This window comes from Penicillium brevicompactum (genome assembly GCF_028827555.1).
Source record: "Penicillium brevicompactum strain IBT 35665 chromosome Unknown utg000005l_segment0_segment0, whole genome shotgun sequence".
Taxonomy (NCBI): domain Eukaryota; kingdom Fungi; phylum Ascomycota; class Eurotiomycetes; order Eurotiales; family Aspergillaceae; genus Penicillium; species Penicillium brevicompactum.
Genome location: NW_026623208.1, coordinates 730,598 through 757,804, shown reverse-complemented (window position 1 = coordinate 757,804; position 27,207 = coordinate 730,598). Strand labels below are relative to the sequence as shown.

At 49.6% G+C, this 27,207-nt stretch overlaps 12 protein-coding genes across 12 annotated transcripts; 6 read left to right on the top strand and 6 right to left on the bottom strand.

Moving 5' to 3' along the window:
* Positions 1–821: 821 nt before the first annotated feature.
* N7506_006095 (uncharacterized protein) lies at positions 822–1,055 on the bottom strand (the record flags this gene model as incomplete). Its single annotated transcript, XM_056955388.1, has 1 exon — positions 822–1,055. The coding sequence occupies one exon, from the start codon at positions 1,053–1,055 to the stop codon at positions 822–824; it is 234 nt and encodes a 77-aa protein (XP_056809722.1).
* A 1,128-nt stretch (positions 1,056–2,183) lies between these two features.
* On the bottom strand, positions 2,184–2,994 carry N7506_006094 (uncharacterized protein; the record flags this gene model as incomplete). Its single annotated transcript, XM_056955387.1, has 2 exons — positions 2,184–2,551; positions 2,688–2,994. The coding sequence occupies 2 exons, from the start codon at positions 2,992–2,994 to the stop codon at positions 2,184–2,186; spliced, it is 675 nt and encodes a 224-aa protein (XP_056809721.1).
* A 394-nt stretch (positions 2,995–3,388) lies between these two features.
* On the top strand, positions 3,389–5,749 carry N7506_006093 (coiled-coil domain-containing protein MAD1; the record flags this gene model as incomplete). Its single annotated transcript, XM_056955386.1, has 3 exons — positions 3,389–3,548; positions 3,612–3,763; positions 3,827–5,749. The coding sequence occupies 3 exons, from the start codon at positions 3,389–3,391 to the stop codon at positions 5,747–5,749; spliced, it is 2,235 nt and encodes a 744-aa protein (XP_056809720.1).
* Positions 5,750–6,330: 581 nt separating this feature from the next.
* Positions 6,331–9,475, bottom strand: N7506_006092 (uncharacterized protein; the record flags this gene model as incomplete). The annotated part of the gene is made up of 8 exons (XM_056955385.1): positions 6,331–7,491; positions 7,547–7,652; positions 7,702–7,781; positions 7,848–8,227; positions 8,287–9,017; positions 9,091–9,176; positions 9,266–9,358; positions 9,440–9,475. The coding sequence occupies 8 exons, from the start codon at positions 9,473–9,475 to the stop codon at positions 6,331–6,333; spliced, it is 2,673 nt and encodes an 890-aa protein (XP_056809719.1).
* Positions 9,476–10,076: 601 nt separating this feature from the next.
* On the top strand, positions 10,077–11,480 carry N7506_006091 (putative cell division protein kinase (Ctk1); the record flags this gene model as incomplete). Its single annotated transcript, XM_056955384.1, has 6 exons — positions 10,077–10,132; positions 10,184–10,286; positions 10,354–10,930; positions 10,992–11,185; positions 11,243–11,398; positions 11,454–11,480. 6 exons carry the CDS (start codon positions 10,077–10,079, stop codon positions 11,478–11,480), a joined length of 1,113 nt encoding a protein of 370 aa, XP_056809718.1.
* A 1,208-nt stretch (positions 11,481–12,688) lies between these two features.
* N7506_006090 (SH3 domain protein) lies at positions 12,689–14,905 on the top strand (the record flags this gene model as incomplete). The annotated part of the gene is made up of 2 exons (XM_056955383.1): positions 12,689–14,119; positions 14,171–14,905. The coding sequence occupies 2 exons, from the start codon at positions 12,689–12,691 to the stop codon at positions 14,903–14,905; spliced, it is 2,166 nt and encodes a 721-aa protein (XP_056809717.1).
* Positions 14,906–15,888: 983 nt separating this feature from the next.
* On the top strand, positions 15,889–16,435 carry N7506_006089 (anthrone oxygenase family protein; the record flags this gene model as incomplete). Its single annotated transcript, XM_056955382.1, has 2 exons — positions 15,889–15,946; positions 16,020–16,435. The coding sequence occupies 2 exons, from the start codon at positions 15,889–15,891 to the stop codon at positions 16,433–16,435; spliced, it is 474 nt and encodes a 157-aa protein (XP_056809716.1).
* Positions 16,436–16,807: 372 nt separating this feature from the next.
* N7506_006088 (putative general amidase) lies at positions 16,808–18,828 on the bottom strand (the record flags this gene model as incomplete). Its single annotated transcript, XM_056955381.1, has 6 exons — positions 16,808–16,929; positions 17,014–17,104; positions 17,161–17,897; positions 17,950–18,091; positions 18,149–18,418; positions 18,511–18,828. 6 exons carry the CDS (start codon positions 18,826–18,828, stop codon positions 16,808–16,810), a joined length of 1,680 nt encoding a protein of 559 aa, XP_056809715.1.
* A 930-nt stretch (positions 18,829–19,758) lies between these two features.
* N7506_006087 (uncharacterized protein) lies at positions 19,759–20,511 on the top strand (the record flags this gene model as incomplete). The annotated part of the gene is made up of 1 exon (XM_056955380.1): positions 19,759–20,511. The coding sequence occupies one exon, from the start codon at positions 19,759–19,761 to the stop codon at positions 20,509–20,511; it is 753 nt and encodes a 250-aa protein (XP_056809714.1).
* Positions 20,512–20,709: 198 nt separating this feature from the next.
* Positions 20,710–22,248, bottom strand: N7506_006086 (MFS transporter; the record flags this gene model as incomplete). The annotated part of the gene is made up of 2 exons (XM_056955379.1): positions 20,710–21,904; positions 21,956–22,248. The coding sequence occupies 2 exons, from the start codon at positions 22,246–22,248 to the stop codon at positions 20,710–20,712; spliced, it is 1,488 nt and encodes a 495-aa protein (XP_056809713.1).
* A 900-nt stretch (positions 22,249–23,148) lies between these two features.
* Positions 23,149–24,129, bottom strand: N7506_006085 (putative glycosyl transferase family 8 family; the record flags this gene model as incomplete). The annotated part of the gene is made up of 1 exon (XM_056955378.1): positions 23,149–24,129. The coding sequence occupies one exon, from the start codon at positions 24,127–24,129 to the stop codon at positions 23,149–23,151; it is 981 nt and encodes a 326-aa protein (XP_056809712.1).
* Positions 24,130–26,030: 1,901 nt separating this feature from the next.
* On the top strand, positions 26,031–26,840 carry N7506_006084 (uncharacterized protein; the record flags this gene model as incomplete). The annotated part of the gene is made up of 2 exons (XM_056955377.1): positions 26,031–26,394; positions 26,455–26,840. 2 exons carry the CDS (start codon positions 26,031–26,033, stop codon positions 26,838–26,840), a joined length of 750 nt encoding a protein of 249 aa, XP_056809711.1.
* Between the last annotated feature and the right edge of the window lie 367 nt (positions 26,841–27,207).

Here is a 27,207-nt window from a genome sequence, read left to right as displayed (position 1 = left end):
GCATTGCATGTATGTACTATAACATTCGGTAATCATCTTCATCGGATTCCGAATCAGTGTTTGAAAATTCAGACGTCACATCTAAAGACCCAAATTCACCTGACGGAGATCCTGGTTCAGCTTCTTCTGAAGCGACCATCACAACACTGAACGGTATCTTCGTCAATTCATTCAATTCCACACTTGGACCTTCGTCGTCACAGGTTGGATCACGGGTAGCAGCCAGACTCTGCCTACTCCATACATAATTGCACAATTCAACTAAACCAATAGTGAATATGGCAATCCAAACCACCACCAAGAGAATGACAACCGTGGTGAATACTCCTGGGATTGGATAACCCCTCAAGCCAGCCATTTGCGATTTCAGCGTTGTAATCGAGAAACGGTGGGTAAACAAAGTGATTGTGCGGCCAGAGGGGGAAAAAGCAGAAGACTGGGGGGGCTGCGTCGCTGTGTTCCTGGTGGGCCGCGTTCTTGACATGCATATATCTCAGGATCTCGTCGTAGCGATGCTGTCTATCAGCAGCGATCGCATTCCTTGAACTCTCCTCCAGTTCTGATTTGGGCTTCGACTTTTGTTTCATGTATTGCGGATAAGGCTTCTGAAGCTTATTGGTGTTGGCTCCAAGCGACTTCGGCGTGAAGACTGAGACAATTAGGTTTCCTGATGAAGAAACATCTTTGGCATACGGGTAATTTGATCTACCTCGTTCTGTTGCTTCGGTATCATGATGTTGGGGTAGCCATGTCGGACTCTATATTTGCAATATATATATATATATTAGTCTCATTCGTATCGTCAAGACAGATTGTAGCTTTCAGGGCTCCATGTGGATACTGACGTTGATCTGGTTGGCATGCGACGGATTGGGCAAGGAAGTTTGAGCTTCCTTTTCAAAGACTTTCCATAATCCAAGAGAATCTGGGTCCTCATATTGGTCTATTTTGACCCATGTGCTGGTTTGAATGGGGAGAGAAGTGACCGAGTGAATGAAGGTCAAGATGCTCAGTGCGAGAAACATAAAGTACGATGGAGCGATACTGGTATACATGGTCGTAGAAAAATAGAGCGATAGGTAATGAGTGAAATGGCTTGGGGTATTAAACCGGTACTTCCCAAGGTTGTACTTCGTCGTCCACGCCGCGTACTCCGTATGTGCAAATTGAATGAGCAATAAGTAATGGGACACAGATTGAGCAGGTACCCAATTCTTTATAGAAATTCCTCAGTACGGAGTAACCCTACGGTACACAGGAGCAGAGCACCGCAAGGGCCGTGCCTTTTGTCCAAGGAACAAGCCGTGTAGAACCAATGATTCACCCCATTCTCAGATTAGGTGCCTTTTGCCGAATGGATTCCTGGATCCAGGCACACGCTAGAAGATCCGTGAGTTTGAAGGTCGGGGGTTTCCAGAGCTATTGGCTCTTTCATTGGCCCGACTAAATGTCTGCTGCGCTTTGGGGTATGCACTTCATCCCTTGTTTTGCATCGGGGTTGAGGGGTGTAGGGATTGATCATATTGATCGACTGGAATGATAACGCCACTATTATAATAGTCTGACCCACGATGCAAGGACACCTGCTGGCTCCGATTTTATACTATTCACATGCTGTCCATTGCCTTGGCCCCCACCTGTTGTGAGAAATTCTTGAAGTTTACTACACTGATCAATTACAATATGCATGCGACTCGTGACCAGAGTGAGAACCTAGGCAGCCAAAGGTGCTGTGGGTACCCCGGACCTTCGATATTGTGCAATTTCACGTTCCACAACGCCTGACTCGGGGACATTGCGTTCTCAACATACAAATTTTACTTGTGCTGCGACCTCGCTGAACGTAATTTGTGCAGGTTTCAAATCACGGCGAGACATCCCGATGGCCACGAAAGTATGGCCACGGCCATAATTGGGTTGAAGGTTCTACATGGGGGTTTTCAAGTCTGATGAGGTTGGTGATATCTCATTGAAATTCTTGCCTTTTTCGTACACCATTGAAATAACGCCGAGTTGCAAAAGAAAGAGCAAATATGAAAAGATACCCATAGGCCGGACCCCAAAAGACATGTACCGTCTTACCAGACAGCACCAGAAACCTGTACAACCAGAGAACCCACTGGGAGTTATGAACGTGGGAAGAGCAAACAACAAAAGGCAAAGGAGACAGTTCGAACGCATTTTTAGACTGTCAGCTTGCTGAGCTCCTTCTGGGTCAAGCCAGCAAGCTCCTCGAACACCTTGGTGAACTCCTCGTCGTCTTCCTTCTTGCCCTTGGCGGCCTTGGGGGTGACCATGACCACACTGGTGGGACGCTTGGTGGCAGCGGAAGCACCGAGCTCGGCGCGGGAGGTAACGAAGACGTAGGGGATACCGTGGTCCTCGCACAGGACGGGAATGTGAGAGATGACATCCATGGGGGAGATATCGGCAGCGAGAACGACAACACCGTTGGGGGTGCCGATGGGGGCATTGGCAGCGGGGATAGCGGACTTGCGGAGAGCCTTGACGACTTCCTTGACACCACGCTTGAGGGACTTGTTGACAGCGGCTAGAAATTTAACTGTTAGCGGGGGTGTACTAAGATGAGAAAAAAGTTGCGCATGGCGATATGGGCTGGAAAAATTGGAATTGCACCAAGCAGACCAACCCACGCAAGGCAACCAGTGTAAAGGTGTTAGACATACCCTTCTTGACGCTCTTCAGGACCTTCTTGGCCTGCTTGTCCTCAACCAATGGGTTGGCGAAGGGCACGACGGCGCCAACGGGGCGGTCGACGGCCTCGACCTCGATCTCGCCCTTAACAGCGACGGCACCGGTCTCCTCAAGACCTTCCATGACATCGTCGCCGACCTCCTTTGCTACTGCATCGGCGAGAACGGTCTTGTCCTTCTTTTCCTTCTTCTCCTTCTTGACCTTGTGCACACCGTCCTTCTCCGCACGCTTCTCCTTCTTCTCGGCGCGGTCCTTCTTTTCGACCTTGTCCTTGCCCATTTTGAAGGTTGTTGGTGATTAAATGGGAATTGTTGGGTAAAATCGGACGAGGGACCGTGGTTATATGGGAGGATTCGCGGGTGAGGTGGTGAACTGAGAATTCGATGCCGAAATCGAAATAATTTTTAAAACCACGCTAGCCTCTTTCGGTCGAGCTCGACCGATGACTAAGGCTCAAAACAACTTATGTCATCCATTTTGGAGCCCTGCCGCCTTTACACCTTTCCCTTTGAGACTTGACCTAGCTTTCTCATTGCAGTTGCGCTGGTCTGTTGCCTCATGGTCCTATAGAACGGAACATTTGCAAGGCCACTAAGGGCCTGATTTTCACCGTGAGTTCCAATGGACTGACAAAATACCCTTGAGCAGTGACTAACTACTCCGCCCCGAATAGATGGACAACAGCCAAAACAGCAGACAGGCTTCGCAGCTGATTGCGGGATTCGCCTCGCCATCAACTCCTTCCGGGGCACGGAACAGTATGCGACACTCAAACAATATGCGCCATTCCTCTCGCTTGATGCAATCTCAAATGCCGTCCCACCAACCTCACGGTAAGCCAATGCCCAAACGAAATGTCCATGACATCTATACAAACAATGCTGACGTGTAACCAGACACAGAAAAAGAAGAACTGCGTGTACAGCTTAGTACTGTGAAGTACGAGCTTGAGAACATCAAACAGGAACGAGAGCTAGAGGCGCTTCGACACGAAAAAGAGCTCCGAGATCTACAAATGAAGGCCGATACAGACTTCAGAAAGGCCCAGGTATGTCGTTACAATGTGAATGTTGGCTAAATATAGATCACACTAACAGTTCTTTGTCTCCAGACCGCCGAATCCTCCAGCAACCGCGCGAACCACAAAAGTGAAGCCTTGGCGAAAGAGCTCAAAGAAATGCAGGACCAAGCTTTGAATGATAAACTCGGATTCGAGAAGAAAATTCGAGTGCTTCAGGATCAGAACCAGAATTTACAGGAAGAGTTCGATGACAACCAAGCACAGCTCTCTGATCAAGAGCGGCAGTTCAAATATCAAATCAATGAGCTGGAAACGGTTCGCGCATCATTGCAAAAGACGATCGAAGAGTTCCAGACCGACCTGCAAAACACTAGAGTCCTCCACGAATCAACACAGTCCAAGCTGACTCAGCGTGAGGGTGAGGTCGCTGAACTTGAAGCCGAGAATATTCGCTTGAAGGCTGAAGGAACCGATGCTGAGGCCCTCACGGTATTGAAGAGGGAGCTTTCCGAACAAGTCAACCACATCCGGGATCTCGAAATAACCAACCGCGATCAAACCGCGGAGTTGCGCCACCTTCGAAAGATCTCGAAGAACGTCGAGGTTGTTGAAGAACAGAAGAAGTCAGTGGAAAATCAGCTGCAGCTGATGAAGGGTGTCGAGGCTGAACTCAACACACTCCAAATCCAAAAACAGATTTTGGAGGACGAGCGTGCATCTTGGGCCACTTTACTACAGGAGAACGATCAACCCGCAGAGTTTGATTCTCCAGACGCTATCGTGAGAGCGCTGGTTGAGAGTCGCATTGAGATTGCCACACTGATGGATCGTCTTGGAAGTGTTGATGCCAACATCCTGGAGAAGGAAGAGGCTATCAAGAGCCTTGAAAACGACAAGACTTCTCTGCGACAAGAGCTCGATACTCTCCGGGCTGCAAGTGCAGTGTCTACAGGAGGCCAGGGTGCTGCGGACGCCCGACTCCGCGCCCGACTGGAGCGCCAGCGCGCACTCGCTGTAAAGGAGGTCGAATATTTGCGCGACCAACTGAAGACATTTGACGCGGAAGAAGTCACGATGAACGGCGACCAGACCCAATTCGACGAGCAAAAATCATTGCAGATTACCCAACTCCAGGGTTTAGTCGATGAGTACCGCGTCGAGATCAAGAACCTCCACGACCAGCTCTCTCAGCAGGAGGAACCAAAGCAGGATCAGCCCAAACAACAGGGTGTCAAGCGGCCTCTGTCACCGGCCGATAGCGAAGCTGAAAGCGAGCGCCTCGCCGTTCTCAGCCGCAAGAACCGCAAGCTTCAAGAGGGAATCACGAAATCTGAACAAGCCACCACTCTCGCACGCCGGGAGCTCGAAGCTGCAAAGTCACAAATCAAATCACTCAAGTCGAAGTCGCGGACCCGGGTCCTTGAAATGCGTGATAACCCAACGGCGCAGGTCGAGCAGATCAAGATGACAACCCTGAAAACCCTGCAGTCTGAGAATCGTGATCTTCTTGCCCAGTTGCGCGGTGAACGTGTCAATGCCAAGGTTGTCTCTATCAATGCCATCGACAGCATCAAACTCGAAATGCAAGAGATGGAGCGTGGCATTGCAGATAAGGAAAAGCGAATGCGACGACTTAAAGAGATTTGGACGGCGAAATCGTCTGAGTTCCGCGAAGCCGTTGCTTCCCTTCTTGGCTACAAGCTTGATTTCATGCCCAATGGCCGTGTTCGTGTCATTTCCATGTTCCACCTCTCCTCCGCATACAGACATGGTGACAGCGACGATCCATCAGACTCCGGCCCTGGAAGTATGGGTAATGGAGAAGAAAACTCGATCGTGTTTGATGGAGAGACTGGCACAATGAAGATTTCTGGTGGCCCGAACAGTCTGTTTGCCATGGAGATCAAGCCTCTCATCAAGTTTTGGGTCGAGGAAAGAAAGGATATCCCTTGTTTCCTGGCAGCCATGACCTTGGACTTTTACGATAAGACAACCCGCGCTGCTAGGATCTGAATGTTCAAATGTCTCCATGTTGTCTGTCTATTTACCCTTTTTACTGTGATTCCCCAGCACCTATCAGTCTGTGCTATGTTGTATTCGTTTACGGAGTACTTTTAAATATGATGTTTTCTGAGCATTAACCCGGAGCGCAAAGACTCTTCTTGACCACGACCTGCCTATATCCATACTTGCTTAGAAGAGACTCCAGAGGTCGGGAAGTGTAGAAATGAACAAGTAGTTTCCATTCCATTAAATGCCCCCCTCTAAACAAAACTGAATGCCTACAAGAACGATTGATATAGGGCCAACAAAAGTGCACATAGACATGCCTAGCTACAGGGAACAGTATCCAGGGGAAAAATCATCAAGAAACAAAGCGCTATTTGCATGGGGAGGGACTCAAGAAATCAGACGAAAGGGGGAGATAACAAGAAAAAAAAAGGGATCCGCAGGCACCATGATCCCCAGTCCCGATTGACTCGAGTATATGCGTATGACCAAGATAACCAACATAGTGGATAACACAATGATTGCAAAGAGCCCCAGGAAAGAGTATATACGAAGAGCGAGCCAGGTCCTATGGTTGAAACCCACTAGGAAGAGACATACTTCCCACTAATCAACTTACGAGCAGTCGGAACAGCCAGCCATGAAGTTGAGGGCTGGACCTCACGATCTTCATCAGCGAAGGGATCTTCTTCCTGATCTCCACCAGATGTGGCACGACTGATACCGAGCTGGGAGGCAGACTCGGTGGAGCGGAGCTCGAACTTGGCCTCGACGTTGCCCTTTCGGGGACCTGGAGTTGCAGTCGTGAATCGGACGAGGAATTTGCCTTCTGCGCCTGGTGCTGTGGCCCTGATCTCCAGCTCAGGAATTCTCCAGGTGACAGTGGAGGTCTTGCGGCGGAATGCTGCGCCCGTGTTAGGGTACATCGCGGCGCTGGTGGCGTGGGCAACAGACGCCCGCGGCTGCTTGGTGACTTCATCTTCGGCGGCAGTGTCCAGGTTGATAGTCAAGACCAGGTTCTTGAGAGAGATTGACTCGACCGGGTGAGAGATGAATGCTGGATTAAGCGAATAGTAGATGATTGCGCTAGCTTGGAGCTCTTCGATGTTCCAAACTGGATTGAATATCACAGGACAGTAAGCAGAGGGGTTGGTCGCGTCGAGGTGGAGTTGGTATTTGAACGCAACCGTGGGCATGGGGCGAGAAATGCTGCCCAGCTGAACATCGTACTGGCCGCGCTTTTCATCTGTGGGATCCTTGGCGGCCTCCTGGACGAAGTGAGGGTTTGCCGCCACCTTCTCCAAGACCTGGAAGTTGTCAAGGCGAATGCGTGTCTTATCTGAAACAGAGCCGGGTGCAGGGTTATTTGCCAGAGCAAGCTCACCCACAACCGAAGACTTGGTAACACGGCCCTCGGAGAACCATGCACTGACAGTTTCAATAATGGAGGCGTTTAGACCCGATTCATATAGGTCGGGATGCACTGAAGGCCCTGGACCGGAAGTACCGTGTCCAGATCGAACAGACGTAGTATCAGACATGGCGTGATCCTCCGTTGTTGCAACACTGGGCGCGATGCTTGGAGAAGTCATGTGCCTGATTGGGGAAGTGGGTGGCTGTGACTCTGACCCTGCTGAACTTGGTGGAAGCTCATTACCAGGCGAAGGAATAAAGACCGTGTTGCGAACATCGCGACGGCCGCGAATAGTGCCTGCGTTGCGTCTGACTCCTGTTGTAGGGGCGCGCTGTGCCATACAAGTCAACTCTTGATCCAGTGGAAGATAGGAAGCTGGTACTAACCATTCGTAGGGTATTTGCCATATCATCCATCGCCTGCTTTGCCTGGCTTTCATCCTCAAAGATGGGCTGATCCCTGATTGTGAGGTTGAGGGCAGATTCATCAATTCTGCATTGTTCATTAGAGCTTATCATAAGAAACTAGACAGAAAACATACCCAGCTGCCTCATTTTGAGCACGTGTGATCTCATCGATGGTTGAGGGACGCTCTGTGAATCCTTCCGAGTCAACCTGCGGCTAAAAAGTGGGATTAGTCCTCAACTCAACGGCATGACATAAAAACTCAGTCAAGTAATAGCTTACCTGATTGGCATGATTGTTGAGCAGCCCAGCCTGAGTTTCGTGGTTAGCTCCATTTGTGGTGGCCTCGGCACGGGGCTCAGAAATCACAGCAGCCGCATCCAGCTGAGAGTGATCTTGCGATATACTGGGGTTTCGGAAGGACGAGTGATCAGCGGAGGATGTGTCCGGGCGACCAGAGGCGGTTCCTGGTGGTGATTCGGGGATTTGCATATCACGAGAAGAGTCAGCCCGCTTGAAGGCAGCGAAAGGACTACGCTTCTTTTCGGCCTTTCGATCGAAAGTGCCTGCTGAAGGACCGACGACGCTCTTCCGGCGGTTCATGACTGTGCCTAGTCGTCGCAGACCTCCTAGGGGAGTGTGCCGTGGCTGTGCTTCTGGTGCTATGTCGAACATTAGATCCTGATGCGAGTGAATGCTATGTGCTTGAGTGGATAGTTACCTGGCGGTGTCTGTGCAGCAGCAGCAGCAGCTCTCTCAGATGGCTCTGAATACTGGCTGGCGGCATCGTCCTGAGCACGCGGAGTAGGCGGAAGGGGTGACTCTGCCTGCGGAGAAATCACCTGCTCAAGAGGCGCAGTGGCTGCGCGCTCAGGGCCTGGATCAGGTCCAGAAGGTGTTTCCGCCCGCTCTGTGTGCCTCCGGGAGACAGCCGGCGAGGGAGGGACCCGTGTTCCTACCATCTTTGCAGCAAAAGTCTTAATCTCATCAGCTGTTTCCACATTGAGGAGGATGTTCAGACAAGTTTCAGCAGCCTGGCGACCGCGTTCTACTTGGTCCACCTCATGAGTCTCCAGTTGTGTTAGCACATCCCGAAGGTGGTTGAGCCGGGTCTCATCGGCAGCCTGGAGTTGTTCAAAAACGAAAGGTGCTCGAGATTCCCATTGCTGGTGGACTTCTTCCGCATTTGCGATCTCAGCGGCCAGCTTGTCTGCACCCTTGGTGCCCTTTGACTTAGCCTTATCGACTTTCTTCTGCGCAGTCTCCACATTCTTGGCCAACCCCGCCAGATTGCTCTGGATCCCGGGCATCGACTGCATATCCCGATTCTTGTTGTGGAACTCTCTCAATGGTCGCTCGACATCCTCTTCGATCTTGTTGGCGAGGGTCTCGTGCGACACAGCGAGCGCCTCGGTGGCATTGATGATGCGTTGCCAGGGAATTTGGAAAATGCTAGGTTCAAAGGTCAGAATCATAGTGTTCGGGCGCAAGAGAGCTCCAATGTCTCAAGGCAGAATGTGTTTACCCTAGAGCAGCCCCATTGTCCAACTGTGGTCGATGCGCCAGCTTCCGCAGGCCTTGGGCGTATGTTTCTTCAACGCGACGTCGCTCCTGCAGCCACACCGTCAATACTTCTGAAGCTCCTCTATCGCAGATCGCTTCCGAGGAAGTCAACCTGCTCCCAGCACAAGTGCTCATACCTGAAGGTAGTCCGCGATGTCCGTATTGATTTTATTAATTACTCGAATGCGATCGTTGAGAACGGTCGTAGCTTGGCCGGGTTGCAGGGTGGCCTAGAGATAGCGAATGTTGCCAATGATCAGTAATCGGATGCTGCAGCAGTCGGATTTCAAGCTCGTCTAGGTCAATCATACCAGCAGCGTTGGGTACTCTTGCCGTGAGAGGTCCATGATTCAGATTCCGGGGTATTGAGCGACGTAGCGCATGAAGCGCATAACATGAATGTAAAAAACCAAGAGATTCCCCAGGTTCTCCAGGCGAGAACAGGCCCAATTAGGTAAGATGAATGAATGCGGGATCGGGTCCGAATGCCAGTGTCAGTTGGTAGCGTGTCATTCGATGTTGGCCGAGGACGGGCAATGGGGAATGGGGATGGAATGACGGTGTTCTGGTATTACAGTATTTGTCGACTGTGGGCCAACCAGTGTATTGTCCAGCAGTCTGCTTTGTTACAATACGGTAACACCCCTTGGAAGGGTCACATGACATCATTGCGCTAATGCATTGCTGCCTTGTTGCCTCACGATTTGAAGCTCACCTTCAAAGGCCTCAGTGTGCGGGCTATCCTATATACGGAGCACTTGGGGTTGGATTTTGAGAAACTCGTCATAGAGCAATTGCACGGGTCGAATAATTTTTTTCTTTGCGTTATATACGTTACAGTTGATCTGGCTGCCAAACCATCGTCAGTCTTCATTGCTCTTTCCGCCCAATGTTTACTTTGGGTTACTTACTCTCCATCTCAACAGCATGCAATAGATTCTGGCAAACATGTGTTGGAAAGACTACTTCGGGTTTAGCGATCGACTGCGTTCCATACAGTCTCTGTGAGTATAACTAAAATTTACCTTATGAAACCCCACTGACGTGGGATGCAGCACCACGAGCTATCAGCGGACAAACTCTTCAATCGCATTTGCAGATGCTTTAGCCCGTGCAAAGGAAACCGAGGCTGAGGCCTATGAGACTGCTCTCACCAAAGTCAGTCACCGAGCTTTCTCAAAGCAATGCAGTGGAACTCATACCTATCTGACGTCGTTCTACCCAGGAAGAATACGATTCTCAGTGTCAACGGGCGATTGATGTGGCCGAAACAGAAGGCTCTTCAGACTCGGTGATCACTGAACCAGACCATGGCCCAAATGGCAAAGACGAGGCACATAGCTCACCCGGAGAAGTGATTGGCGAATACACCGGTTGTTTCCCTCACTTCGACGGTATTCACTCTTCCATATACAAATCAAAAAGACCAGATGGAAATGCTGTGGCCGTTAAAGTCACCATTCCCCATATGATGACCGCTCCTCATGACGCGCACCGCGAGGCACGACTCCTCCGTGAAGCTCACCACCCAAATGTCATGGCGCTGACAGAAACATTTACTCTCGACGGTGGACGATTTGTGCTGGTCTTCCCATTCCTCCAGTACAATTTTGAACAGCTGCTCAGACAGGATATGGTCACTGCGTCTCAGTCCAAGTCAATTCTGCGAGACATGTTCGTGGCACTTTCCCATTTACACGAGCTAGGGATCATACACCGAGACTTAAAGCCTTCGAATATACTGATGAACTCACCCAACGGACCGGCCTACCTGGCAGACTTCGGCATCTCCTGGAAAGACGGTGATCCGGGATCCGAAACACCGACAGAAAAGATCACAGATGTGGGCACCACCTGCTACAGGCCCCCCTGAAATTCTGTTCGGCTACAGGGCGTACGGACCATCTCTCGACATCTGGGCTGCCGGATGTGTAATGGCGGAAGCAATCACAGTTGGCCATCGGCAGCTATTTGACTCCGGCCCCGTTGGCAGCGATCTGTCGTTGATTTTCTCTATTTTCAAATTGAAGGGAACTCCAGACGAAGAACGCTGGCCGGTAAGTTGATTACAATAGCTTCACTCAGTCATAATCAGAACCACTGACCGCAGGCAGGAAGTGACAAACTTGCCAGACTGGGGCAAAGTGGAATTCCATGAGTTCCCCATCCAGGCCTGGGAGGATCTCTTACCAGGTGCATCTTCCAACGGGCGCGATCTAGTCAGCCGTCTTCTGTGCTATGAGAGTAGCCGAAGACCCTCCGCTGCAGAGGTATGTGATTTAAACTAATATTTCCCAGTAATACCAGCGGACTAACAATGCACAGGCGCTAAATCATCGTTATTTTGCATGATGGGAGGGATGGTGCAAGTACCGAGTACGGAGTATGATTAAATGAATTGGCTACCATCTGCGCCACACGACCGTTATGCCTCCACGGGGTATGCCGCACGAGTGGATCGGGAAATCACAAGCGTGGAATTGCAACCAACTTATGAATATGGATTAGTGCCGCACAATTGCTCGGCCAGCACCTGCTTTGCATTATTTTGTTCCCCTCGGTTATCCATGTGCTTGGCGTGAGTTCATTATTCTTACAGTCATATGTGGTCAGTCTGGTCCACTAAGCAAAAAGAACCAAAAAAAAAAAATACCAGGCGAGAGCCAAGTTGCATGGTTATTCGCATACCGATGGATGTATTTTAAGAGAACTCATGTGTTTCCAAGGTTTCCGAGGTACTCCGTACAGTTTTTACCCCTGTCCCGGTTCCTGCGTGATGCAGGAACTGAAATTTCGAAAATAAATTGATTGAAATTGAATATCGGCAGTGTCGGAAATTACGGGCACCGTGATCAAATAAGATGTGGCGGTCGGGCTAGGGTGAAACAGCCTTTAGAGTCTGTGCCCCGCGTGCAGCTGCAAGGTTTTTGGGCTTAGCGAACCGCAAATGAAACCTGTTTGTTGTTTTGAAGACTTGTGGTCCTCACTGGTAATTAGTCGTGGACTAGTCTTTTTCAGATAGTCCGTATTAAATATTAATAGGCATATTGAGTAGATGTACATCATGAAGCAATCAAAGTACGGAGTAAAGAGGGTCAGGGTTCTTGTCCGGTGGGTCGTATCTCATTTCCAGAGGTTCATTTCAGGTACCGCACCCCACTGACCAATCAGAGCACAATTTGAATGAAGGGCTTCGGCCTAATCTGGTTAGCGTCCCATGGACTCTAGACCCCAGTACACAAGGGAATCTCACCTCGTGTTGCGCCTTTTCCCTTCCTTTCTATCTTCTCGATCAACTCTATCATTTCAATTTCTTTTACTGTGCGACCTGGAAGTCGACGTCCGTTCTTTTTACCCTTTGAATTTTGACTTGACATTCGGCTGTGCTCGAAGTCCATTCTTTCTATCCCACATTCCACGTAGAACCGGCTCAGAGACCGGATTCTCGATTACCTCGCGTTGGAATCTTACCTCATCCCTCTTTTACGATCTCCATCTTTTTACTTCTTCACAATCTCGACTACTTCTTCCAGATCCAAGGAAATTGGATCACAGACAATATGCACGGGCATGCGCACCTCCATGAGCGCAAAGTGGAGGAGGTCGAGCCGCGAGGCAACATTGAAGAGCGTGGAGATGTCGTGATTGTCTACAAGACTATGGATCCGGATTTCAACGGGGAAGTTGGAGGCTACGTAACCGGAAACCAGCAAACCACCGAAGCAGAAACAGCGACACAGAAGAACGTCGGTGTCGGTGCCGCTGTTGGGGTGCACGCTACGACTACCAGGGATCAGACCACCGAGGCCCAGACGACTGATGAACCAACAACCACCAGTGTGAAGGAGGAACCAACCACCACACAGCACACTGAGGCCAAGACCACCCAGGAGACTACCGCTCAAACTACCGAAGCCACTAAGGCCGAGACCTCAGAGACCACTGAGACCAGTGACACGCAAGCTTACAGCACCACCACCAGTCAGAACTCACAGGCGTCTGTGACTACAACTTCATTCGTCACTTCCGCCTCGCCTACCTCGGAAACCAGCGATATCGACAACATTCTGGCGGCCACCTCCGGCGCCTCGGCTACTGACTCGTCCGCATCAGCCTCGAGCACTGCCATTGGAAGCGCCGCATCTGAAGGTATTACTGGAGGTGCCAAAGCCGGTATTGCTATCGGTGTTATCTTTGGTGTCGGAATCATTGCCGCCTTGATCTTCTTTTGCGTCCGTAAGAAGAAGAAGCAGGCCCAGGAGGACTATCAGCAAGAAAGCGAGAAGGGATACGGCGGCGAGGGTCTGCCCGAAGGCCACGCTGCTTCTTTGCCAGTACCACCACCCAAGGGACAGCCCATTTCCACCGCTCCCGTGCTCAACGTTCGCCCTGTTACTCAATTCGCGCCTGATCTAAGCGGCGGCAACGGATTCAACCCCGCGGTGGCAGGTGCCGCAGGTGCTGCAGCTGGATCGGCCGCTGTTGCTTCTCGAAACCTCACCGATGAAACACCCCCTGCCACTCCCCCAAAGCCTGATGTCGACAGCCCGAATCCTTTCAGTGATCCAGTGAATCCTTTCGGTTCAGCTCTCACTCCTGTCACAGAAGGACCTCCCTCCATTGCCGAAACAACAACTGGACCTTCTGGTGCGACTGTTGCTGCCGCCGCTGTCGGCGCAGGAGCTGCAGGAGCTGCACTTGCACACAGAGCTTCCAACGATTCTGAAAGCTACCAATCCGCGAACTCCCGTGGTCCTTCCCCGACTGAATCCAACCCATCTGCGACAATGCCCGTGGATCCCCAGGGTGCTGCCATGGCGGGTGCTGGTCTCGCAGGCGCCGCCGCTGCACCGGTGATTGCAGGTGCCGGTGGTCCCCCACCTAACAATGTTCACCGTGTTCAATTGGACTTCAACCCCTCCATGGAAGATGAGCTTGGCCTTAGGTCTGGCTCCCTCGTACGCTTGGTTCACGAATACGACGACGGATGGGTTCGTATCTCCTTGAAACTTATCATGAAAACATGCTAACACACCCTCCAGGCTCTCTGCATCCGCATGAATGGATCCCAGCAAGGCGTCGCGCCCAGATCTTGCTTGTCTGCTCGTCCTGTCATGCCCCGTCCTCGTCCTCCTCCCGGTGCCCGTGGGCCACCCATTATGGGCCCCGATGGACGCCCAATGATGCCTGGTGGCCCTCCACCTGCTGGTCGTTACTATCCCCAGGACGCTCGCCCAGGGTCCCCTGGCGGCCCCGGGTTCGCTGGGCCTCCCCCTCGTCCTTACCCCAATGGCTCAATGGCGCCTGTTCAGTTCCCCGCGGTGCCCCGCTCAGGGTCCCCTGGACCGGGTGGAATGCCAGGCCCCCGCTCCATGTCCCCGGGACCTCGCTCTATGTCCCCAGGTCCTGGAGGAATGCCCGGTCCTCGTAACATGTCACCCGGACCAGGCCGACCTGGCCCACGAAACATGTCCCCCGGCCCTGGCCGCGGCCCTCACCCCGGTCCCCGCTCAATGAGTCCTGGACCGTACGGACCCCCGGGCATGCAAGGACCTGTGATGCCTGTCAACCAACGCCAACGCAGTAACAGCTCCGGTAACGTCGCTCCTCCTGCCGCCGCTGCTGCCGCCGCACCGCCAGTTTCCAGCCCCCTTGCCGCCCCTGCGCCCGCTCCTACTAGTGATCTTCCGGCGCTTCCAGACTCTCCACCGGCATCCCCGCCTACCTCTCCCTCCGGCTCAATCTCGCGAAAGCCCCTCCCTACTCAGGGTGCTTAGTTAGATTTGAGTTTTGTGCCTGGGCAGAGCCTTATGCAGAATACAGGCAGATCTTCTGACTTGTCAGTACCCCGCTGGACGGAAACGAGTTTGCCTAATACGACCGTTGTTGAACCCCCATTGATATCCTACTCGCGTCCGTGATGATCACCGAAGTTTTGCTGCGTGCAGAGTTCCCGCATGCACTTTCCATCTACTTCTTCACTCTTCATATTTTTTGCTTTTTCTTCTTACATTCCATCCGTGTCTTCGATGCCGGACCTTCTGATGTCCCAACCGGCATTAGTGTAATGTTAACAAAGGCCGGCAACCCTTCATGTCTTATTTTCCCCCTTCTTCTCTGGCCTCTTTTATGTGCACATGCGCTTGGTTTTCCCTTTTGGTCAACTGTGACCCGGCCTCATGCCTATTACTTGAATTTCTTGTTGGATTGATATCGACCCGGACAAAGAAGATGCGTGTTACGCTGAAATGATCTGGAATACCCCCGACCTTGCGAGGTCTTGCGAGATATTCCACCGCAGATAGTCCATACTCATATCTATGTAGAATTTAACTTGTCTTGATTTGAAACACTATTCCATGTCACTACAACTTACAACTTAAGCTCCCGGTAGTAGACATGGATGTTCGGTGAACCCTGCAAGAGTGCCGATCATCCGCTGACTGAGCGGCTTTAAAGACCCAATCGCGACTCCCCATTGGCCACAGAGTCAGAAGAACCTACCCCACCATGTCCAGAGATCGGTTTTAGCATGACGGCAGCAACTGCGTCAAAGGCCGTAACCCGCAAAACCCATATTAACCTCCGACCGTGGGTCTCTTCACGAGCTCTGCCACCCAGAACCTCATCATTAAGGATTCGAAATGTCCGGGCTCGGTATTGTCGGCTTTTGACGTCATGATTCTACAATCTCAAAGGACATAAAATGTGATGCCAACCCCTACTTTCGAAAGCTTCAACCCAATATCCCATCGCTACAATGAATACGTACTCCGTGGCTCAAATAGTGGCTATCTCATCGTCCTTCTGGTTATCAGGTAAGCATCGACCTCGAGATCATCTTCATCATTAAGGGATACCGTCCATCAATACTAACCTCACATTCCACAGGGGAAATCTTCACCTACTCTTATGGCGCCGTCCACGCTACCCTGGAAGCTACCTCAAAATCCCAGACCCTAACAGCAAAACAATGGGCCAGATTCTACCACCGAGGCCACGCCATCGGACCCGCCTGCGCCGCGCTGGGAGCAGGAACATTCGCCTGGTGTGCCTTGTCATCCCATAACATTCTATACTGGGGTGCTGCGGCGTTCAATCTTGGCATTGTTCCTTGGACACTCTTGTTCATGGTGAAGACAAATAATGCTCTTTTCGAATATGCGCATCGGGCCGAGGAGAAGAGTACTGAGCAGGACGATGTGCGTCTGACTGCTTTGCTTAGGAAATGGTCTACGCTGAATACCATTCGCTCTTTCTTTCCGTTTGTTGGTGGTGTTCTTGGACTGATTGCTGCTGTGGCTTGATTTTGTTTCGCGTGTCTGTTTGGATGAAAATGGTGCTGTGCTCGGTCAAGTAGGTTATTCCAATGTTGCTTATTTGGTTATGTTCCGAGCAAGATACCGGTGTAATACTTCATAATTTGAATTCTATTTCAACAATACCTATCATAGGATTTTCCAAAGCCACGTTGGTGTATTCCAAGGTTTCATTGAGGCCTGGGTGGCTTCAAGGTCATCTCGCAAGCATTGAGTTCTGATAAGGAAGTTGAATTTTACCTAGGTATTATTCAAAGCGACTTAAGTCTATCAGCCTTGTGGTGAAATACAGCCCTGGGAATGGTTATAAAAACAAATGTATTCAATTAACATGTCCACGAGTGCTCTAGACTCCAAAATTTACTTCTTGCTCTTCAGACATTCGTCAATCTGCTTGGCTATTTGCAGACACTCCTCATCACGCATGTTCGGGGTGAACAGTTGAATAGAGCATGGTGCTCCTTGGAGGTTCTCAAAGTCATCTGATACGAATCACGACTGGGTTAGGACTGACAAAAAAAAAAAAAACGACCCAGGACATCACGAAAATTGGGAAGTTCACTCACATTCAGCTCCGAGCTGGGTGTCAGTAAGTGTAAAGCTCTCATTGGCATCCTCCGGTCCAACTTCTCCAAACGGTATAATACAAGATGGGTACTGTGATGTTGGTTAGAGAACAAGATATTCACTATCCAATATGTAATGTCACCTACGTCCAAAACATTTGTCACGGTGGTATATGGCGCCAAGCCGAAAGTGTCGTGGGGAACTGCAGTTGTTTGAGCAGGGGGCGCAATGCAGATGTCCAGATCATGATGCAGCCAGATCTTTCGGTACGCTTCACGTAGCTCAGCACGGTGGGTGTTCAGCAATGCCAGCTTGTGCAATGGGTCCAATTCAGTCGTGTCCGGCACTGTTTGCTTATAGAATCCAATTAGCTTTCCAGCCTGCTTCATAAGGTAGTGCATCGCGGAGACTGGGGGTTCTCCGGTTGACTCGAGAAACTTCTTGGAGCCCTGGTCTAGGCCAAACAGTGCCCATCCGATCTCATTGGACTCCACAATGCGGCATTCTGCCTCGGTAAGATGAATAATCTCGTGACCCTGGGCTTCTAGCAGACGGACGGCCTCTTCAAGTACTCTGCGGATAGGCGGGTGGAGAGGGAAGATCGATGATTCAGGGACGACACCGATTCTCAGTTTCGATTTAACAGGAACTTCCCTCCATGGGATATCGAGGACGGTGGAGTCAAGACGAGCTGGTCGAGTCTCGAAAACAGATTTGAAGAATTTTTCAATTCCATTCAAGTCAGTAGATAGCGGACCAGCGCAAGAAAGGACGAATTTCATTCCACTGGTGTTGCAACCACGCATGCCACCGTTTGGAATCCGTTGAGCGCTCGGTCTGAACCCATACAGCCCACAGCAGTGTGCTGGAATTCGGATGGAGCCTGATTTGAGTTAGCAGAGATGACTCTCGCGCGTTGCTGTTCCATGACTGACCTCCAATATCAGTTCCAACGCCAAGCGGTGATCCCCGAAGAGCGATCAGAGCACCCTCGCCGCCACTGGAGCCACCTGGTCCTAGTGTAGTATTCCACGGGTTTAGAGTTCGGTCAAAGACATTGTTGTGGGAATCGGTTGTCTAAATGCATAAGGAGTCAGCTCAGTCGCGAACCATCAGAAAGTGATTGATACGCACCATCATTGTCTGTGGTACATTTGTCTTCACATAGATAACAGCGCCCAAATCCAGGAGAATGTTCACAAGCGGTGAATTCTCCGGTGCTTTATCATCCAAGAAGCAAATCATTCCAATCGTGGAATCCACTCCCTTGTAATTGAAGTTGTCCTTGATACTGATAGGAAGACCATGGAGCGGGCCGGCGAGCTTGCCCTGAGCGCGCAAGTCGTCAAGAAACAAGGCGCGCTCGTGTGCTTCGTCGAACATTGTTTCCGTTAGACACGCCACCTGTAGCAATGTTAGCCTTAATCGAAGCCACTTAAGAGCAAAAAAGAAGAAAGCCACAGATAGGTCAAGTGCAACCTCAATGCACGACATACCAACTGTTGAGCCAGCGCAGCACGTTTGGAGTACGCCAATGTCACCTCTACGGCTGTCAAGCTTCCATCAGCCAATGCTGAAATCAGGTCAACGACCTGATAGTCTTCAGTGATCGAAAGTTCCCGATCGGTCAAGATTCCAGATTTGCGAATCGTTTGGTCTCGAATTAGATCGTTCTTCTTATCCAAAACTGGCGCTTCCAGCTCTGCCAGAAGCTGTGCTGGGATTTTCCATTCCTCTGGGATCTTGTTGGCACAATCTCGTCTCTTGTTGGCCGCTCTTTCTTGCCAGCTAATTGTCACACCATTGGAACTCATTTTTGGCGGTACGTAGGGATTTTGAAGCGCCGTGAGAGTATTTCATCAATGGTATGGGTTTTGAAAAGATGTCGAATGGCGCCATGTGTGAGGATATCGTCTTTTATTGGGGTAAAAGGGCCCGGGGGCCGAGGCTAAAAGAGGGGCGATTGCTCATTTTCATGACAAGTGGAGTCATGCGGAGCAAGATGTGGAGGAGTAGTTGAGGAGAACAAAACAACATCAAAATCAGTCTCAGAAGTCATCTCAGGTTCCAAATTTAGTGTTTCGGCAATTGTGCAGATCAATCATCAGATTTTGATGAGTTATGGGGTACTTGGTGCGCAGGGCTTCCGAGCTTGGTCCATGGGCGTAAGGAGTAATACTCCCAAGGTTGATAACGTACTAATCCACGTTGATGACACCATCAGCCCTGGGGGTGACCTCACTTTCAGATGTGAACTCTTTCCAACAATCCGGCATAGTACGGAGTACTCAACACGATGCATATTACTCCATAATTTTGTGCAGATCTAAGGGGTCGACTTCACTTAAGCCTAATTGTCTTGTTTCTAACTTCCTAGTCAGTCCCAGATCATACCCAGGTCCACGGGTGGACTTTCTCTTTCTTCGCACATTCACTTTGACATGGGGTCTTTGTATCAAGAATCTCTTGCAGTCTTCTGCAGCATTACAGCAAAATGCCCAGGATTTTCATTCACCTGGTCAACAAAGGCAAAATGCTGATGAAAGCAGTGAAAGACTTGTCCTTGGCCCTCCAAAAAGGTCATTATATACCCCGAGGCTCTTCCAAGATTGAGAATTCCAGAATCATCCCCTCATATTCAGTTCCAAGCTCGGAAGCTTTCAATCCTCGAATAACAATTATCGATTCCAAGGTTTGCCTGGATATTCATTGGCATTATAGCAAGATAGGTACTATATTCAAATATGGCCACGAAACCACTGATCTCAAGAGCCTGGGACTTCCAGCGGTTCCGCAAGTTGGGAGCTCAATACCAAGAATGGATAAGCAATCCAAATTCAGAAGGATGCAACGTTGCCCCTGCAACACTTACTAGGCAGCAGATGCTTGCTTCGTCCCAGGACTCGGACTGCTGGGTGTTGGAAGAGGAATTCTTTTCCTCTGCGCCGATGGGAAGCCTAAAAGGCGGCGACCCTCTATCGATGTATCTTGCCCCCGGAGAAGTGTATCTCGAGACACACCTGACAAGAACATCACAAAAGTCCGAACGATGGCTTAAGAATTCATACCACCATATAATGGGACCTGGAATCATAATTGCCGCAATTATCTTTAGGAGAGAGGGCCCTCATTGGAATGAGATCGCCAGGGCTCTCTATGACGCGACTTTTGGAATTCATAGCCTAAAGCACATTGTCTTCACTGACGTGACTAACATGGAAACCGAAGGTTATGTGTGTAATGGTCTGTACCCCGGGCGCTACCTGCTCACTAACGAGCAAATGAAAGGATACCAGACACTTCAATATGGTAGCCCCGAGTACCAACAAATGTTGGGTACAACTTTGGGCAAAGCCGTGGCTTGTCTCGCTCTCTCCTCCTTCCCCAGAGGTACTGTGCATATCTCTCGTGTTCTCACTTGGTGGTCTGATTATGGCTCTCTGACAATTCGATTTGATATTCAACCTCTTGCCAGTGATAGAGCTGTGGACCTCTAATCTGTGCTCTCAATGGGCACAGGTAGCTGATGTTGCGTTGTTTTAGGACTTACAGAGATAGTTTAGAGCTAGGTATGCAAATTGAAACCCTTTTGTGAATATGAAGTTAGAAATGCTACCATTACTCAATGTATGTAAACTGAATTCCAAGTTTAGGTCGTTTGAAAAAAAAGGGAAGAGAAAAGACAACGTCCCTTGTCATGAATCTTCCGGTGCAAGCTTCGAATATCTTCGCAATTTTGGCCCGTATTTCATGAACAGAAAAGGCACTGGTATCAATGCTGCAGCTACAGCTGCAATAATCGAAACAGCAGGTCCGATGCCCAATGCCCTGACCATTGGCTTGGCTGCCAGTGGAAGTCCAGCAGCCATGAGACTTCGAAGTAGGGTAACTGCAGCAGTCGAACTAGCAGCGTACACTTTGTACACATCGACCAGAAAGTTCAAACACTGCTGGAAGATACAATTGAACCCCACGCCGATGAAAACTGCTGCCAGGCATGGTAGTATCCAGTGATGGGGTGGCTCGGCGGTCCAAGCAAACCAGAAAAGCCCCGCAACAATGAAAATTGCCCCGAAGGCCATGGGTGGTAGCCGGGCTTCTGGCACAGCCTTTCCGCCAGCCTCGATCGAAACTTTGTTGTAGCGGTATTGATTCCAAATGTTGAGGCCCACTGATGATATAACACCAATCAATAAGCCTAAGAAAGGCAACGACCCAACCAGGTGATTCCACCCACGGGCCTCCTGAAATGCCAGAGGGAAGATTTCAAGAGTGAGATACATGACTCCGTAAACGAACGAGGCGTAGAAAGCGATACAGGTCACAATCGGCTCGGTTATGAGCATTCGTAAGGGACGAGCAAGCTGCTTCGTGAGAACAGATCGTACATCTAGTTTCAAATGCTCATGGGGGTGGTAGAATCTTGGATCATTTGATTCCCTGCGCAGCTGCTGTGCTTTACGCTTAAGTAGAACCAAAGGATAAACTTCGGGCAGGCAGAAGAACGTCAACGTGAAAACCACAAAGACCCAGATCGCATGAATGTATCCAGTCCAGCGCCAACCCAAATTGGGATTCATCAAAAGAGCTGCACCTATAACAGGCCCCAACGCCGGGCCGCCGTTGACAGCTACAGCATAAAGGCTGACTGCTGTTCCGCGTGTCTCTTTGCTCCACATATCGCCCAAGGCAGCGATGACATTGCTTATCGGCGCAGAGCCAAAGAAGCCAGCAAAAAATCGTGTGACGAAAATTGAGGACGCATCTCTACTCGCCCCTGTTCCGATAGAGAAGAGGGCTAGGCAAAAGACGGCAGGGAGAATACTGACTCTTCGACCCCAGATTTCCGAAACGGGTGCCCAGATGATAGGGCCAAAAACAAATCCAAGTCTGAAAAAAGTTAGTTCATGTTGCGACAAGATCAGCCTGGAATGAACTCACAGATAGAGTGAAACGTCCAACACAGCCACCTCACCGCTCACGCCAGTATACTTCGCAATGGTGTCATCGGCCGGCGTGGTGATGCTTGAACCCAGACTACCTGCCAAAGCGAGCATCCCCAGTTGGAATGTCACCCACCATTTGTATTTGACAGACCAATTTTGAGGGTTCAATGGGTCGTCTCGGTCCCATTTGACTAAGTATTCAGGATCGAGCGGTGCAGAATGGAATTCCGAGTGCTTCTCGGAAGCTTGAGTTTTGAAAAGCCCGCGCTTCGGCCATTTCGAGGCCATGGCAAGTCAGGACCGAGGTGCGACTCCTGCTCTCTCTGGCTTTTTCGATGTATAGACAGATGATAATTTCCTCATCGGTGCTTGAAAAGGCAAGCCGATATCGGAGCTGTATTTGGTTGCGGCTTCGAGGTGTCAAGGAAGGGGTTCGCGATCACTCTGGGGGGATTCAACATTTTCGGCATTTCGGACCTAATCAACGTTCTGGATTGCTAAGTCCGAGCCCCTCTGATCACTGAGGCCCTGCCCTATCTGGGGCAAAGCTTTCTGGCGGATATTCGGCATTTCGCATCGGGTAATTTTGCGGGGCGGGTCGGTACTGGCCGTTGAGGGGGCAACAAAGGCAATGATCGCTGTAAGCACTGTATGTATGTGCGTTTTTGATCACTTTGTACGCTTTTGTGGGGAAAGTAGGTCGTGCTACAATGAACAGGTGCCAAAGACTCGAAGCTTCTTGGGCCTGGTAGTCAAAATCAGGTTCAATATCAGAGCAAAGAGATTGGTTGGGCATAAAAGAACAAAGTTGGGGGATGAGAAGAGTGAGAGATGGGGGAGATGAGAAAAGACTAATCCAAAGTTGGCAGAGCCCCAAAGTACATATCAGTTAAGTTTCACCACACCCCACGCTCTCTCAATGTAAGTCTGGGGAGCACTCACGGGTATTGGCCATCGATCTACGATGTATGACCCAAGCTCTAATCGTCCATTCTAGGGAAATCAACGAATCTTTCTCTTATACCAGGTGATATAGGTGTTTTTCCGCCTCAGATACTATAAGGAACAGGCACAAAACCCTAGCAGCATGTCGTCTATAGGTTGTTCTTAACAGACCGTCTGTCAATTTGCACAGCTAGCTTCAGGATCAAATGTTCATCGTCAAGAGCTCTTCATTGAGTCAATAATTCAATGGTTCAAATATGCAGTCATTTCATCGAGAGACATCCTAATCAAATTGCTCACAAAGCTGTTTTCGACAGGACGCCACCGTTTGTATGTGATTGATCTCAGCCCTTTTTCATAATCAGACTGACTTGCATCGTTCAAGTTCCATCCAGGCTCGAGAATCTGCCTTGGCATTGGCCCATCTGCTCGGTGGGCATATTCGAGAATGTCATCCTCAGGGTGGTTGGACTCATCTTTGTCTAGCATCGGAACTAGACTCATGTAGTAGTCAAACAGGTCTTTCGAAGGGTGAATCATAAAAAACCCAGTATTCATGTGTCTCTTTTGGGGCAATATTCGGTCTTGATTTGATAAAATTTGCGTTTTCGGATCTACCCAATCGTCATTTGGCGCGGCCATAATGTACTTCTTCGGAAATTTCGAGGTGGAGCCAATAGTGGAGCGCATTGTTGTGACTGAATCTTTAAAGATTTCATCAAGAGGACGAAGTATCACAGTTTCAACGTCCAGAAAAGCAACTTTGTGGTATTGCTCAAGCTTCGATAAACTCAGCCTTGCAAGAAGGTTGCTCAAACTTTGTGACTGAGAGGCCCAGTCCACATCATAATCCTCCAATGGAATCACCGTGGCCCCCTCTCTGCTCAAAATGTCGCGGTTCCTTTGGGGCACGTCCGGCGTGACCAAAACAAGAAATGGAATTTTATTCCTATTCCGCGTGCGTGGGTTTCGAAGCAACTGGAAGGAGAGCAGGCGTGCAGCTTGAAGGTAATGCTCTTCGTTATCGGCAGATTCTAGCCCTTTCTCTCCGGTTGAAGTCAAAATTGTAGCGAAGGCATTGCGCGGTGATTTGCTTGTATTGATCTCGGTGATATCTGTTGGTTTAAGGAAGCCATGGGTAGCAATCCAAAGAAAGATGGCCAAGGCAACAAAACTTGAAACCAAGTTCCGTGAGGAGAGAGTAGAGAGAGTAGACAATGACATTTTTGCCATGTACGGAGCAGAGAAAGACCACCCTGAACAGGAGAACTCCAGGTTGACAGATCAGGGCTCTAAAATGGGTGTTATTACACGTGATGGTAAAACCAAACATTAATTTACAGAACACTGCACCAAATTTGATTTTCAGGTCTGCAAAAGTCCAATGTACATTTAGGTAGGGGAGCCTGTGGGTAGAGCACACTTCGGTTCGAATTAGTTTACGAGTAGGCCAGCAGCTTGTTTGTATGTGTCCACATGCCCAATTTACAGTATGAAAACGCAGAAAATGGCCAATCATTAAAAGTGAGGTCCCTGCTAGCGTGGGCGACTAAAATGTGGCCGTCTTCCGCAACCCATGCTAGTCTCTGCCAAGAAGCAAACAAATCCCTCTGTGGAGATTCACCATGACCATCACAGATACGGAGTTCACCCGGAGCGGAAGACCCCTTTAAAGATCTGAGATAGCTATTTGAAAGTATTGCAATCATTGTTTTGATACAAAAGCTATGTTCAGTTTACATACATGTACTCCTTATCACATGAGGCAGAAGGACTAATCTCGCGATTTTACTGATCTACCGGGAGACTTGCTGAGCTTAAATTGTATTTGCGGCTGAGACGGCTGAGCCCAAAAGTGGATTCGCACTCATCATGCACCTGAGCAATCTCAGATCCCCACGATAAATGGCATAATCACTGCAGAACAATATGAGCTATACGGAGTACATGGCGAGGACTCACGAAACACAATTTGGATCACCAGAAAGAATAAAACTACAAATACGGAGGAGATCAATCTCAAAAGTCTCTGTTGATGGTTTTGTACAAATCGCCTTTTCTGTTCATTGTAAAGGAAGTACTGTGGTCTGTCCTTCCCTTGACAAGGGCTTCGCCCCCAATCAAATTGTCCAATCATCTTCCGTATTACATAGCGCCGTTTCCTGCACATGGATGATCCCGGCTCTTACCGACCGATGTACATATTCCAGAGGTTCGTAAGGAGTTCACAGGAACGAAGTCCTCACTTTGGCTATCCCTATTAGGCTGTCTTCCGTACGGAGTACTCCGTACCAGCATATAAATTGCATATATCAGGCGCATGTAGTCACACTCACTGGATATGATCGACATCATTGGAGCAAGTTAGGCTAGCGGCAGACTTGAGCTTCTTTCCAAGACTGTTTCCACCAGCTCAGTTGCCACTGATGACTCGCGCATTGAGTAAGGTGTGCTCGTGAAACATAATCGTATGCAAACTAAACATTGTGGTGATCATGTTTTATAGTGATTATTTGGCAGTTGTCTCACGGCCAAGAACATGTCCCAGATGATTTCTTGTGTTCAATTATGGAGACGATATAAATGTGTTGATTTAGCTACCACAGTCTTTTGTCGCGGAGAAGAAACTCGACGAACAGAGAATGGATCATACGGGGTACAAGGGTCATGACCAAAGCAGGGTTCAGGTGCAATCTTGGTTTCTTTCCATGGTGCTGAGTGGTGTTAATAAGGTAGGTATCTATGCGTACTCCGTATTGTTCGCTTCGGTTATCAATGGTACTACTAGCATCAAAATGGATATTGGGAGGTCTAACGCCTTATAATACTCTATTTCTAAATTCAATAGAAGCGACGGTGCATATAAACGCTTTTACTTCCAGGGGTCTCGTTTATTTTGATCTCTTTCAAGTTCTTGAAGCTACTCAGTTCAATTCTCGAGAGTGGCCTGTGCCTACTCCGTATCTACCTTACTGCATATCTTTCAAGGTTATTACTCGGGTTAGACCCTGGAATTGCCCAGGTGCTCAGGGGATGCCCAGGGGCTTGGGACATATATTTCGATTTCCCCTCTTGCTATCCCAGTCCTTCTACCTTTACTTCCAGGGCTTCTGAAGACACTCACAATGACCACGATCCCCGGTTATGCTCTACGCAGAAATGGGTCTTGTCTTAGCACCGAGAATGACTGTGGTCCAACGACCTCCCCGTTCCATGCTTGCTGCCCTGGAAACATGTTCTGCCCAGGCCCCCAGCACAATGTCATCTGCTGCGAATCCAACGCAGATTGCAACCAAAAGATCGACGATAATTGCGCCGATCTCACGACAGATCTATACTCGACTAGTTCTAACCTGACAGCCGATGCATTTTGCTGCGCACAAGATAAACATGGCTTCTCTTTCGAAGGTGGTGGAGCTGGATGTGCAGACCAACTGTCTGATTTGATAATCGGCCAGGTTGAGCTACGAGTTCTGTCCTCTGCTGAAGGTAATTGTGTGAATGCTTTTCCTAGCGCATCCTTTTTCCTAATTATATGATGTTATATAGTCACACCCACACCCAGCTCACGACATATCTCCTCTACAACCGTCCCTACTCCGACCACTTCTACCATTCCATCTTCAAGACCCAGTCCCACGAGTGTGAGTGAACCTACTTCAGCTTCATCAACCAATGTTGGGGCTATAGCAGGTGGCGTTGTCGGTGGTGTTGTCGGAGTGGCCATTGTGGCCGCGCTTTTTTGGCTGCTTCTACGCCAACGAAGAAAATCGGCGTCAGCAGACAACTCGAGCATTGGCCACTCTCAATTTGGAAGCCCCTCACAGTCTGTATTCAGCTCCCGATTCTCGAAGAATGATCATCAAGAACATCCGCAGGAGCTTGGAACCAGAGAAACACAACTTGCAGAGCTATCAGGTGGACCCAGCACTTGAGAATGGAACTGTGAAATAGAGTAACACAAGACAATCGAAGAAGACATTGGATATCTCACCGGCGCTCAATAAATTGACGAAAGAAATGGATGCTTTGTTGGCGCCTTGCCAAGGTTGGACTCAATGAAAGGAAGTACGAATAGTGAATGGTACTTTGAAGGCATGATGGGCATATGCCATATCACTGCCCAGGTTTTTTTGCTACTAATGAGTGAGCGGTCCAAGGTTGAAGATCGAAGGAGATCACTGATTGAGGATGACCAGTGATAAGGTCAAGAACAAGGCCGGGAAAGGTATCGGGAGATGAGCCCGCCCACGCCGGATCCAAGGTTGACAGCGCCCAAAAGCAAAGAGATCTCACTACGCC